At 35.9% G+C, this 14,892-nt stretch overlaps 3 protein-coding genes across 3 annotated transcripts; all 3 read right to left on the bottom strand.

Moving 5' to 3' along the window:
• Positions 1–555: 555 nt before the first annotated feature.
• LOC144843066 (vitamin D 25-hydroxylase-like) lies at positions 556–4,638 on the bottom strand. The gene is made up of 5 exons (XM_078699742.1): positions 4,425–4,638; positions 3,676–3,967; positions 2,638–3,233; positions 1,357–1,681; positions 556–1,160 (listed from the first exon to the last, which is right to left on the bottom strand). The coding sequence occupies exons 2-5, from the start codon at positions 3,935–3,937 to the stop codon at positions 964–966; spliced, it is 1,380 nt and encodes a 459-aa protein (XP_078555868.1). The 5' UTR covers positions 3,938–3,967; positions 4,425–4,638; the 3' UTR covers positions 556–963.
• Positions 4,639–6,224: 1,586 nt separating this feature from the next.
• LOC144843491 (cytochrome P450 2U1-like) lies at positions 6,225–9,166 on the bottom strand. Its single transcript, XM_078700277.1, has 4 exons — positions 8,905–9,166; positions 7,891–8,492; positions 7,038–7,362; positions 6,225–6,809 (listed from the first exon to the last, which is right to left on the bottom strand). The coding sequence occupies exons 1-4, from the start codon at positions 9,164–9,166 to the stop codon at positions 6,613–6,615; spliced, it is 1,386 nt and encodes a 461-aa protein (XP_078556403.1). The 3' UTR covers positions 6,225–6,612.
• A 1,121-nt stretch (positions 9,167–10,287) lies between these two features.
• On the bottom strand, positions 10,288–14,811 carry LOC144842916 (cytochrome P450 2U1-like). Its single transcript, XM_078699513.1, has 5 exons — positions 14,733–14,811; positions 12,767–13,033; positions 11,708–12,303; positions 11,020–11,347; positions 10,288–10,601 (listed from the first exon to the last, which is right to left on the bottom strand). Exons 2-5 carry the CDS (start codon positions 13,026–13,028, stop codon positions 10,405–10,407), a joined length of 1,383 nt encoding a protein of 460 aa, XP_078555639.1. The 5' UTR covers positions 13,029–13,033; positions 14,733–14,811; the 3' UTR covers positions 10,288–10,404.
• Positions 14,812–14,892: the final 81 nt, after the last annotated feature.

The following is a 14,892-nucleotide window of genomic DNA, read 5'->3' as shown; positions in this document are numbered from 1 at the left end:
AATAATATGAAGTGTCACAAGAAAGTTATGTAAGTAATTTGCTATTATGAATCGTTGCACAGATCTCATTTCTTTTCATAACATTTAACTTCCAGTTTTTATTTTTTGTTGCTATTATTATTAATTGTAATTGTATAAGATTTAAATTTGTATCCGTTTTTGACGACAGGACCACAATGCAAAAGTATATTTCTACTTGATTGTGTATTATCCTGTATAAATATGTTGTTAAATAAATAAATAAAATAAATAAATAAAAGCACAGGTTAAAAAAAATTGGTGCCCAGGTGCTTTTTTTCCAACCCTTAATATAGGCTTAAAATAATTGGCCTATATTCCGTTGCTAACAACAGGGAGTTGTAATGCTAAAAACTTGCACAAAAGGCTTTCGAAATCCTTGAATAGTATTAAATCCTTAATTGTATACCCTTCGTAATTTCCGGTCATGAAAGTATAACAATACTCTTGGATAGGACCTACTGTATTGTGTATAGCTATACATTTCTTTCTTGTTGTACGAAACACAGTTCTGTACGCAAAACATTTTGTTATGCACGCAAACATGATTTATTCAATTAATTTTAAATTTACAAAAGAGATGTTCTAATTATTGTATCTAACAGTACGTAGCATGCGCACATGGCGTAGTGTGGTCGTCTCAAATCGAACGCTCCCTATTATTAATGAAATACAGTAAAACTACGGTACGGCCTTTTTTTTCTATTAAGTATAGGGCCTACAACATTTAAATATATATGTATGTAGGCGTAGCAATTACTATGTGAAATATACAATTCATACACGAATTGCATGTGTGACCAAATATAAATACGGTAGTCACAATATTATTTGAAAAAAACATGTTAGTAAGAATAATTTGTAAAGAAGAAACAAATGTTTATATAAATCTTTGATGAATTAATAGTGGGAAGAATCCACTAAAAGACAAGTATCAAATATTATTTATTTTCCGTCTGAACGTGGAACAATTTTAACTTTGTAGGGAGGAGGTCTATGTCGGCCGCCATAAATGTATCCATCACCGACATCAGGAAGTGGGTGACCTTCGACCTCTTCAAATCCGAACTTTTGATAGATGCTGGTAATGTACAGAAACATGACTCTTTTACTAAATTCCGCACCTGGACATCTTCGCTTTCCTAAATTAAAAAAAAAAATCAATAAATCAATCAAATTATTTATGTTGACGACCGCTTCACCAGGCTAATTCTTTATCAAATAAGACACATTTAATCATGTCATTTCATCGGTTGAAAGGCTACATTACAGTGTATTCGTATTATTATCTGAAACTTTTAATTTGAAAATCGCCTGTTATATAAACGAATATCCTACCTCGCCCAAATGGAACATATGATTCTTCGTCTTTGAAATCCAATTTCCCTTCACTGTTCAGGAATCTGTCCGGGTTAAACGTCTCCGGCTCTTCCCAGTATTTCGGATCATGATGAAGTCCCCAAACATTTCCAAAAACAATTGTTCCCTTTTTAATGTCATATCCCTCGAACTTGACGTCAGCTCGTGTCATGTGAGGTATGATTTGCGCGGGACACGCGAAACGCAGGGTTTCGCGGATGGTAGCGCTGGTGTACGGCACTTTATCGATTCCCTCCATCGTGGGAATCTCATCACCAAACACAGACGTAACTTCAGTTTGAATCTATATATAAATACAAAAACACCTAGTTAATATATGCCCCACACTTTATGTTGTTAGACTTCTGCAAACTTATTTTTTACCGAAGTTTTTACACTACAATAGCAAACATTGGAAACTTTTCTTGCTAAACCCGGAGTTTGCTCGAGTAGAGTTTGTTGGTCAAGGACAAACTTCGAGTTTGCAAACAATTGGTAGGCCTAAAGTTTTGCTAGAGTGTAGTTTAGGCTTTACAGAAAACTTTAATTGGCAAACTCGAGCAAACTCTCAGACTAGTTTTCAAACAAAGGGTAAACCGTGGCAAAATAATGTCTACCAGATGGCAGATGTCTACCAGATGGCAGATGTCTACCAGATGGCAGATGTCTACCAGATGGCAGATGTCTACCAGATGGCAGATGTCTACCACCAGATGGCAGATGTCTACCACCAGATGGCAGATGTCTACCACCAGATGGCAGATGTCTACCAGATGGCAGATGTCTACCAGATGGCAGATGTCTACCACCAGATGCCAAATGTCTACCAGATGGCAGATGTCTACCAGATGGCAGATGTCTACCAGATGGCAGATGTCTACCAGATGGCAGATGTCTACCGGATGGCAGATGTCTACCGGATGGCAGATGTCTACCGGATGGCAGATGTCTACCGAACATGTTTGATTTTATATGTTCACATAGATAAGATAATATTTATTGGTCCATCATAACAAATGTTGAAAATTAATTTTCCAAATGGCGTACACAAACAAAAATACATATAAAAATTACAAATATATATATAAAAAGAAAATTATTCAATTAAACTTTTTTAATTTTTAAATACTAAGTAGTGGGTGGGATTCGTCCAACATAATTGCATTAATTTTTTTCCTAACATTCTCTAAAAGGAACGAATCTCTTATTTTCATGTGATTTAGTTTCTTGATACCAAAACAACATACTGTATAGGCCTACCTTAGTTTGGACATCTTTGTTCTTTGTGATAAGTAGGAATAGCCATTCTATCGCGGTTTTAAGCGAATTTGATGTTTCAATTAAATTCATAATGTGCGAAATACACTCTTTTGCTGGAAATTCTATCCCATCAACCTTTGCTAAATAACCATCCATCAGATCCTGCACTGTATCTATAGGAGGATCACGTGATGCCAATTCTTGATTGATATTTGATCGTAGGGCATCGTGGGCATGTTTGAACTTTCTGTTCCCTATGTGCCAAAGAAATGGAAAAAAGTTTACTTTGTTGGCAATGAGGTTCCCGCGAGCTTTTGAAACGCTGTCCATTAAGGCCATTCGTTGTCGAAATTGTTCATTATCGTATGGACATCTTTGACCGCGTTGATATGTGTAGGCGAGTGCCATGTTCATATTCGATTCGTGGATCATTTCATAAAGTGTGCTAGGTGATTTATCTTGCCTCTCTTTAAGCATGTCGCAAAATGCTTCCACCTCATTCTGGGCCAATTTGTTGACATCTACCTTCTCCATAAATGCCAGCATAAGGCGTTTACGTTTTTCATGTATCTCGCCGACTTCCCAACTTAACGTTCCTAAAAAATACCAATTCATTTGTATGTTATACCAAATAGTGTATACTGTCATATATATATATATAATTTTGCATGTTCCTCGAGTATATTGACATTGAAGGGGAACCGCAATCCTTGCAGAGATCTTGTTTCATAAAGACAACTGAACTAAACTGCACATAATAACAGACCTCCAGAACCATCTTACTGCAGTAGCCAACCAAACCCAAACATTTTTAGCTAACAGTATGGCCTAATTGAAATATATTTTTCTTTATTTTATGTTTTTTTTTTCAATATTTATTTTCAGTACTTTGTTTGCAAACATTGTGCAATGTTCTATGACTGATTCCATGTAATGTTACTGTTAGTAGTTATAGATTCTCCCAGAATTTAAATTCTATATACGCCGCCATATTAACTTGTAATGGATTCTTATCCTATGTCATAAAAGCAAACTTACCGAGCGAACCTGCCTTCTCAACAACTGGCAAGACGAATCGACCAGCGAACACATCAGGGTTGCCTTCAAACGCATTCTTGAATACATTATAATCACTTAGAACTATACTATCCCCCAGCGGTCCAAGATCAACTCTAAAGATAGGACCGTATGTTGCAGACCACTTTGTCCAAGTCACGTCAGCATTCGCGCCGATCTCTCTAAGGCTTCCCAAGAGTCCTCCTCCTCGAGGTCCAGGTAGTTTCTTAGTTTCTTCTGACATTCTTGTTTATTTACCACTGACGACTGTAGGCTAGAAGTGGAGATTTATAAAATAAGGATTAATTATTAGTCGCGTGGACGCGACTCTATAGTTCACTATGTCGGTCGGTCGGTCGGTCGGTCTGTCTGTCTGTCTGTCGGTCTGTCTGTCGGTCCGGTATCACTATGCATTGTAGCACGCGACTTAATGGCTGTTGGCCTTGTTATAAATGTAGGAATACATGTAGGCTATGGTTTTAGGCCTTATACTGAAAGCATGTTACAAATAAATTGATGTTTCTGACACTGATGAGGCTAACCAGTGGTCTTTGTGGAGGTTAGATTCGAGTCTCGTGATCTAGGTGTTGGAATCTTGGAATACTTTTTCCGTAAGCGTTTTCCCTCACCCAATATGTATATTACTAGATCTACACTATGCATGTTGAACGTATATATATGTACGTTAGTATAACCAAGATAATCAAAGAAACTTAAACAAATAAACTTACTTATAACGTGTCCTTTGTCAGAATTGTGCCCTGGTTTAGGACCAGAGCAGTCTCGGTATAAATAAGATTTCAGCTGTGTTTGTACCGTTACACCCAAATTCAGAACACGTCTGTTTCGTTCGAAGCTTTCAAGAGCAATAACACATTCCAATTCATTGTATTTACATATGCCCTTTTATTGTTGTATTACAGCTAATCCACCAGCATAATACTCCTACCACGCACTTCCCAAAGAATACTAAATCCTGTTCTAATCTCTTTACTTATAGCTATCAGTCTCCACCTTTCGTGAAGTGACTACCTCCCTAAAACGACCATACATCATAAGCAACCACCCTCATTAGCGACCACCTCCCTTAAAGATTGGTTCCCACTAGAACGCAACGTAAAGACGTAAGCTGCAACGCAAGCGAAATGTCCAATCGAAAGCTAGGCTTATTCCAACTGTTGCTTGTGATTGGTCAATTCGTTTGCGTTGCGGCCTACGTCCTTGCGTTGCATCCTAGTGAGAACCAAGCTTAATTAGGGACCGCTTATCATAATCGAACACCTCGTAACGACCACCTCTCGTAAGTTACCTCTCTTAAACGACCACAATCTCTCTTAAGGGACCGCTTTTTGACATTATCGACCACATTTCGTAAGGGACCGCGTCTTATAATCGACCACCTCAAGTAAGTGACCATCATTGTTACATTAGTGGTTGATTTTTTGTTACGTTAGTGGTTAATGTTACATTAGTGGTTGATTGTTGTTAGTGGTTAATGAAGTTTGTTACGTTAGTGGTTAAATTGTTGTTACATTAGTGGTTGATTTTTGTTACGTTAGCGGTTAATGTTACATTAAGCTCGATTCTCACTAGAGACGCAACGCAAGGACGTAACGCAACGCAAGTGAATTGACCAATCACAAGCGATGGCTTATTCGCTTGTGATTGCTAACTGTCTATAACTTCGCTTGTCATTGGTTAAAACGCTTGCGTTGCGTTTACGTCCTTGCGTTACGTTCTAGTGGGAACCAAGCTTTAGTGGTTGGTTGTTACGTTAGTGGGTGATAGATGACTATAAACTACTAGATCTACACTGTGCCATTACGTTGTTGAACGTATATATGTAGGCCTACGTCAGTATAACCAAAATGATCGAAGAAATGTAATAAACAAACTTTGTCAGAATTGTGCCCTTGTTTAGGACCAGATAACCGGTGTGTCTCGGTATAATAAGTAAAAAGTTTCACCTGTGTAACGGAACATTAAAGCCGAATTCCAGAACACGTCTCGAAGCTTTCAACTTGTATTGTTGTGTTACAGATAATCCACCAGCATAGTACTCTAACCACGCACATTCTGAACCTACTATATAAACTATAAGAATAAAGGGTCTTTCATACCTGTTCCGGCACGGTTCCGGTCCGGAAACAAATTAAAGTTAATAGCTAAAATAATTTTGAATTGTCGACCAGTTTTAAAAAACGTGGTGCCCAGAAATCTTTTAAAAATAATTGGCCTATATTCCATTATTAAAATCTTGCACTAAATCTTGCAATAAATCCTTATTGATCTCGTCGTAATTTCCGGTCAGAAATGTATAAATAGAAAAGACTATGAGATGAGCTATTGATTGTGTATAACTGAATTTCTTTCATGTACGAACACAGTTTTGTACGCAAAACATTTTGTTATGCACGCAAACATGATTTATTCAATTAATTATAAATTTACAAAAGATGTTCTAATTATTGTATCAGTGTGTCAGTTTTAGGGAGCTAATTTTGATTTGCGACGGCGACGGACCAACCAACCTAGGTCAAGTGACAATCGACGTGTCGTCGGTGGTCACGCCTGGTCATAGAATCGGACACATTCCAATATGTGCGTATGCGCACATGGCGTAGTTTGGTCGTCCCAAATCGAAATGACATACAGTAAAACTACGGCCGTTTAAGTATAACATATTTAAATATATATGTATGTAGGCGTAGAAGTAAATTTATATAGCCATGTGAAATATACAATTCATACACGAATTGCATGTGTGACCAAATATAAATACGGTAGTCACAATATTAGTTTAAAATACATTTAAGTTAGTAAGAATAATTTCTAAAGAAGAAACAAATGTTTATATAAATCACTGATGAATTAAAAGTGGGAAGAACCCACTAAAAGACAAGAAGTATCAAATATTATTTATTTTCCGTCTGAACGTGGAACAATTTTAACTTTGTAGGGAGGAGGTTTATGTCGGCCTCCATGAATTATGCCATCATCGACATCAGGAAGTGGGTGACCTTCGACCTCTTCAAATCCGAACTTTTGATAGATGCTGGTAAGGTACAGAAACATGACTCTCTTACTAAATTCCTCACCTAAACACCTTCGCTTTCCTAAAAATAAAATTTGACAAAACGTTGACGACCGCTTAATATAATTATCAGTCTCTTCCATCACCAGGCTAATTCTTTCTCAAATAAGGGACACATTTTAACCATGCCATTGCATTGGCTGAAAGCCTTCCGTTTTCGTTACAATAGGCTACAGTGTATTCGTTATTATCTGAAACTTTTAATTTGAAAATCGCCTGTTATTAATTGATATATAAACGAATATCCTACCTCGCCCAAATGGAATATATGATTCTTCGTCTTTATGATCCAATTTCCCTTCACTGTTCAGGAATCTGTCCGGGTTAAACGTCTCCGGCTCTTTCCAATATTTCGGATCATGATGAATTCCCCAAATATTTCCAAATACAATTGTTCCCTTTTTAATGTCATATCCCTCTAACTTGACGTCGGATCTTGTCATGTGAGGTATGATTTGCGCGGGACACGCGATGCGCAGTGTTTCGTAGATGGTAGCGCTGGTGTACGGCACTTTATCGATTCCCTCCATCGTGGGAACCTCATCACCAAACACAGACGTAACTTCATTTTGAATCTATATATAAATACAAAAATTACTATAATGTTAATATATACCCCACAAATATTGATAGATTTCTGCAAACTTTTTGCGAAGTTTGCCAAGGTCTATACTACAATATCAAACTTTGAAAACTACTGCAAACCCGGAGTTTGTTCGAGTTTGTCTTTTACCAATGTTACCAAACTCCGAAGCCACAAACTTCTTCAAACAGTGACAAACTCAGAGTTTTCAAACAAACGTTTGGTAAAGTGTGCTAATTTATCTCTGAGCCGTGCCAGATAGCAGATGTCTACCAGATGGCAGATGTCTACCAGATGGCAGATGTCTACCACCAGATGCCAAATGTCTACCAGATTGCAGATGTGTACCAGATGGCAGATGTGTACCAGATGGCAGATGTCTACCAGATGGCAGATGTCTACCAGATGGCAGATGTCTACCGAGCATGTGAGATCTTAGTATGTTCACAAAGCTACTAACAGAGTTGTTATTTTTTCCTGTGACTTGTGGATACCAAAACAACATACTGTATAGGCCTACCTTAGTTTGGACATCTTTGTGTTTTGTGATAAGTAGTACTAGCCATTGTATCGCGGGCTTAAGCGAAAGTGATGCTCCAATGAAATTCATAATGTGCGAAATACACTCTTTCGCTGGAAAATCTATCCCATCAACCTTTGCTAAATAACCATCCATCAGATCCTGCACGGTACCTATAGGAGGATCACGTGATGACAATTCTTGATTGATATTCGATCGTAGGGCACTGTGGGCCTGTTTGAACTTTCTGTACCCTATGTGCCAAAGAAATGGAAAAAAGTTGACCTTTTCACCAAAAAGGTTCCCCCGCGCTTCTGACACATCGTCCATTAAGGCCATTCGTTGTCGAAATTGTTCATTATCGTATGGACATCTTTGACCGCGTTGATATGTGTAGGCGAGTGCCATGTTCATATTCGATTCGTGGATCATTTCATAAAGTGTGCTAGGCGATTTATCTTGCCTCTCTTTAAGCATGTCGCAAAATGCTTCCACTTCATTCTGGGCCAATTTGTTGAGATCTAGATCTACCTTCTCAAAAAATGCCTGTGTAAGCCGTGTACGTTTCTCATGTATCTTGCCGACTTCCCAACTTAACGTTCCTAAAAAATATCAGTTCATTTGTATGTTATACCAAGTGTATACCATCATAAACTGTTTTGCATGTTCCTCGAGTATATTGACATGGAATGGGAACCGCAATCCTTGCAGAGATCTTGTTTCATGAAGACAACTGAACTCAACTGCACATAATAACAGACCTCCAGAACCATCATACCACAAGTAGCCAACCAAACCCAAACATTTTTTAACTTACAGAGGGCCTAATTGAAATATATTTTCTATGTTAGTAGTTTTGATTTAATTTATTTTTCTTGCAAACAAATACAATGTTCTATCACTTAAGTCATGTAATGTTACTGCAGTAGTTATATATTGTTCCAGAATTTAAAGTATATCTATGCATTCACATTAACTTAATGGATTCTTGTCATGCCATAAAAGTAAACTTACCGAGCGAACCTGCCTTCTCAACAACTGGCAAAACGAATCGACCAGAGAACACATCAGCGTTGTCTTCAAACGCTTTCTTGAGTACATTATAATCACTTAGCACTATACTATCCCCGAGCGATCCAAGATCAAGTCTATAGATAGGACCGTATATTTCCGACCACTTTGTCCAAGTCACGTGACCCTTTGGTCCCATCTCTCTTAAGCTTCCCAAGAGTCCTCCTCCTCGAGGTCCAGGTAGTTTCTTAGTTTCTTCTGACATAGTTACTAATTGTAAATACCGGTAAGTAAATTGAGATGATATAAAAAAAAAACAATAGTTGCATATTTCCCCAACTAAACAACCACCACCAACACCAGTATTTCAAGAGAATCTTATTAGATATTAGAGACATTTCGATAAATTCTCAAAACATAGGTATACCACGGAGTAACTTAAAATATAAAAAACTACTACTGCGAATTAACTTCTCGTGTCAGGGAGAGTTAATTGGCCAGATGTTTGCCTTAGGGCAAACAAGCCTATATAAAGTTTACTAAATGCAGTAATGGCAAACATAAAAAAAACATAGATTCAATTGAATTGTCTTTGAGTAGGATACTCCCTATAGTTCTTTCAATACTCTACCGGTACCTGTATGTATAATCTTGTTGTATTTAGGCCTACGTACGACGATAGTAAAATGTGTCCTATTTGTCCGCTTACATGTTCTGTATGAATGTAGAATTTTTTTTTCATCTGGTTTTGTACCACTCCTTTATATCTAAAGGAGATTTAGGAAGTTAAGATTATAATCAATAATTTTAACTACGGTCAACAAGTATTAAATAATATAATTTACTCCATAATTCCCGGATATTGAATATAGATATCTATCTATCTTTGTCCAGGTACCTTCACTTGCACAGATGAAGGGCTAGTGTTGTCCGAAAGCTCTGCTAACTTTTCCGGCTGTTTTACTTTATCGTTTTGATTTAGCTTTTCGCTTTTTTTTGTATCTCTATTGAGATCCAGTCACTGATACCCACCGCATTGTCATTTGTTCAGTATTTTGTCTTTGGATTTATATAATTAATATTATATATATTTAATCCTTTAACATTTTATGGAATTATATCCTATAGAGACTAACCGGTGTGTGTCGGTATAAATAAGTAAAAATCAGAAAAGACTTTGAAATAAAAACACATTTTTGTACGAAAAACATTTATTCAATTAATTTTAATTATAAATTTACAAAAGAGTTGTTCCAATCAAGAAAAAATAATTTAGTTTTTTCCTACAGGGCGTGCGCGTCAGTCCATGGATTAAGGAATAATCTTACCAAGGCCGCGCCTGTAAAAACCTTTGGAAATATTTAAGGTAATCCATTGTCAGTCATAATTAGGAAACATGTTTAGAAAGAATAATTCGTAAAGAAGAAACAAATGTTTATATAAATCTTTGATGAATTAAAAGTGGGAAGAATCCACTAAAAGACAAGAAGTATCAAATATTATTTATTTTCCGTCTGAACGTGGAACAATTTTAACTTTGTAGGGAGGAGGTTTATGTCGACCTCCATGAATTATTCCATCATCGACATCAGGAAGTGGGTGACCTTCGACCTCTTCAAATCCGAACTTTTGATAGATGCTGGTAATGTACAGAAACATGACTCTTTTACTAAAATCCTCACCTGGACATCTTCGCTTTCCTAAATTAAAACATTTCAATAAATCAATAAATAAAATTCAGGCCATGTTGTTTATTCTTTCATAGATAACGTAGCAACACATTCTAATGAAATTATCATTTTTAAACGCGTGTCATTCACGAAGCGCCCTTAATTCAATTATTTATTTCGTCAAGCACTCTGGCTCAACATTCTTCTTGCTTGTCGTCACATAAAAAAGCATAATAAAATATGATACAATGGGTAAAGAGAGACGACACCAAAAGAGTAAAATACAAATGCAAAAAATACAAACATTTCATAACTGGACTATGACACATTTTAACCATGTCATTGCATAGACTAAAATGCTTGCGCTTCTATTACATTATTACAGTAGTATTATCTCAAACTTTTGAAAATCGCCTGTTAATATTTGATATATAAACAAATATCCTACCTCGCCCAAATGGAACATATGATTCTTCATCTTTGAGATCCAATTTCCCTTCATTGTTCAGGAATCTGTCCGGGTTAAACGTCTCTGGCTCTTCCCAGTATTTCGTATCATGATGAAGTCCCCAAATATTTCCAAATACAACAGTTCCATTTTTAATGTCATAGCCCTCGAACTTGACGTCGGCTCGTGTCATGTGAGGTACGACTTGCGCAGCGGGACACGCGATACGCAGTGTTTCGCGGATGGTAGCGCTGGTGTACGGTACTTTATCGATGCCCTCCATCGTGGGAACCTCATCACCAAACACAGACGTAACTTCATTTTGAATCTATATATAAATACAAAAATTACTATAATGTTGATATATGCCGCACACTTAGCAAACTTTACCAAATGTTGCAAACTTTTTTCTAAAGTTTTTCGAACTTTGCCAAGGTCTACTCTACAATAGCAAACTTTGGAAAACTTTTCCTGCTAAACCCGGAGTTTGTGTTTTACCATTTTGTTAACTTGGTAAGCTTCAAAGTTTGAATTGATTTATTATAATAATGTTAATTGTCAAAATCAGCTGAATCATAACGTTACAAATCATATTTTTTTAAAAGGAACAACTCCTCTCTTATTTTCATCATGTGACGTAGTAGTTTGTTGAAATAAAACAACATACAGTAGCTGTATATAGGCCTACCTTAGTTTGGACATCTTTGTGTTTTGTGATAAGTAGTAATAGCCATTGTATCGCGGTCTTAAGCGAAAGTGAAGCACCAATGAAATTCATAATGTGAGGAATAGACTCTTTAGCTGGAAAATCTATCCCATCAACCTTTGCTAAATAACCATCCATCAGATCCTGCACTGTACCTATAGAAGGATCACGTGATGACAGTTCTTGATTGATATTCGATCGTAGGGCGTCGTGAACTTGTTTGAACTTGCTGCACCCTATGTGCCAAAGAAATGGAAAAAAGTTGACTTTTTCGGCAATAAGGTTCCCCCGCGCTTCTGACACATCGTCCATTAAGGCCATTCGTTGTCGAAATTGTTCATTATCGTATGGACATCTTTGACCGCGTTGATATGTGTAGGCGAGTGCCATGTTCATATTCGATTCGTGGATCATTTCATAAAGTGTGCTAGGCGATTTATCTTGCCTCTCTTTAAGCATGTCGCAAAATGCTTCCACCTCATTCTGGGCCAATTTGTTGAGATCTAGCTTCTCCAAAACTGCCAGTGTAAATCGTGTACGTTTTTCATGTATCTCGCCGACTTCCCAACTTAACGTTCCTAAAAAATACCAGTTCATTTGTACAGTTATACCAAACGTAATAGTGTATACTGTTAAATAAAATGTTTCGTTTTGCATGTTCCTCGAGTATAATGACATGGAATAGGAGCCTCAATCCTTACAGAGATATTGTTTCATGAAGACAACTGAACTCAACTGCACATAATAACAGATCTCCAGAACCATCTTATTGTTGTAGCCAACCAAACCCAAACATTTTTAACTTACAGTAAGGGCCTAAGTGAAATATATTTTCATTTATTTTATGTTACAGCAGTTAGTTTTGATTTATGTATTTATTTATTTGTTATTATTTATTTTGTTTGCTAACATTGTAAAATATTCTATCACGTCATGTAATGTTACTGTTAGTAGTTATAGATTCTCCCAGGATTTAAATTCCATCTATGCCTCCACATTAACTTGTAATGGATTCTTGTCATGTGATAAAAGTAAACTTACCGTGCGAACCTGCCTTCTTAACAACTGGCAAGACGAATCGACCAGCGAACACATCAGGGTTGCCTTCAAACGCTTTCTTGAGTACATTATAATCACTTAGAACTATACTATCCCCCAGCGGTCCAAGATCAACTCTAAAGATAGGACCGTATGTCGCAGACCACTTTGTCCAAGTCACGTGAGCCTTTGGTCCGATCTCTCTTAAGCTTCCCAAGAGTCCTCCTCCTCGAGGTCCAGGTAGTTTCTTAGTTTCTTCTGACATGGTTACTGATTTTAAGAAATTGAGATGATTTAAAAAACAATACTTGTACATTTACCCAACTATACAACCACCACCAACACCAATCTTTCAAGAGAACATTTGATTGTATCTTTGAAGGTATTTGACCAATTCTCGCAACATAGGCATACCACAAAATAAGTAAGCTACTTCAGTTTCAGTTTTATTTCACATATAACACAGTGTATACAATTTTTTTTTAATAAATAATAATGAAATATTAGGTTGTGTGGAGATTACAATAAGCCATAATGGCTTTAGGTCAGAACCTACCAATAAATGTGGTGATGACTGAAATAAGGAAGTAGAAAAACAGTATAAGATATGCACTTTAGATAAGTTCTTCTAAGTGCAGAAAAAAAATAAATAAAAAACAAACAATAATTTGCATAACTATGAATTAATAATTGTTTATATATTTTTTTAAGAAGCTAAAGTATTTGACAATTTAAGATTAAAAAGCATAATATTCCATGAATATGGTCCATAATAAATAAAAGATGTCCTACGAAGTAAAATAGAAATTCTTTCATAAATGATATTTTTAGAAGTCGACGGAGGAAAGTTAATTAATTCGATGTTTGCCCTACTCTTACATCAGAGGGGTAAGGTCTGGCCAACTTAACTTACTTGGCCTAGCTCATCAAGTTTACTAAATAATGGCAAATATAAAGTAAACATAGATCCAATTGAATAATTTATTCTCTTTGAGTAGGATACTCCCTCATCCGTTATATTACTATAGTTTAAAGCCAATATATAATGTAGAACAAGGAAGTACTTTGTTTTAAATATCATTCATATAGGCATATCATACAAACGTCCTACGATTTATTCTATTCTATTATCTATTATACTATCATTTTTGTTTTTAATTTTCAACATTAATCGTTTTAACAATATTTAAAAAATTTGTTTTTCAACGTTTTTGTAATCTGCGTTTTAACATTGTTGTAAATTGTAAAATAGCGTTTTTGCACTTAGCGCGCCAAGTTAGGAATAAATGCAACACTATTCTTTGAACCATCAATAGTCTGGAAGAAAACCAACACTTAAGGCCCATTCACACGGCGATAACAATCGACACTAACTAGATAAATATGCATTTTTCATACATAATGCAAAATAAATTTGAACAGTTTTCATTCTAGAACTATAGGATAACCATCTACGCTGTCTTTGATGAAAACAAATAGCATAAATTATTATGATCTAGAACGAAAACTTTTATAATTTCTTTTGTTTTATGCAAGAAAAATGTATGTTTAGGCCTATCTATTTATCGTTGGTTGTTATCGCCCTAGTGTAAATACGGCTTTTTTTTTTTATATATTTCTCTTTGAGGAGTGTTAAATGGTATAACTGTAGCATTTTAAATTTTTATTTGTTTCCTTCTTTGAACTGATCATTACAATCAAACATTAATAGTTTTGGTTATATAATTCAAGTTTATTTTGTATGTTATGTACACAGCATTCCTAAACATTGACACTAATGTAACGTATAGACAGAACGCTAAAAAGCAATTATATAATACATATATACAACCACAATATCAATACTAACATACATCTATATCCATATGCGTGCGTACCCACATACATAATACATATATACACATATTTAATGTACAATATATAAGAATAAAACATGTAATATGTTTAACTATTTCAAGATTTGTCTTACCTTTTATTCTATAAAAACTTCTCAATAACCAGTTTACGGTAGATATGTTTCTGGTCAACACTTCAAATTTCGTCAGCAATCTAACCATCTCCGTTAGATAATAACGATATAAAGACTATAAACAAGGTGTGTATGTTTATAACTTCCCGAAGGAAAACAA

The sequence above is a fragment of the Antedon bifida genome, chromosome 5, assembly GCF_963402885.1.
Source record: "Antedon bifida chromosome 5, ecAntBifi1.1, whole genome shotgun sequence".
In the NCBI taxonomy this organism is placed as follows: Eukaryota; Metazoa; Echinodermata; class Crinoidea; order Comatulida; family Antedonidae; genus Antedon; species Antedon bifida.
This window is presented reverse-complemented; position numbering and strand designations above follow the sequence as displayed.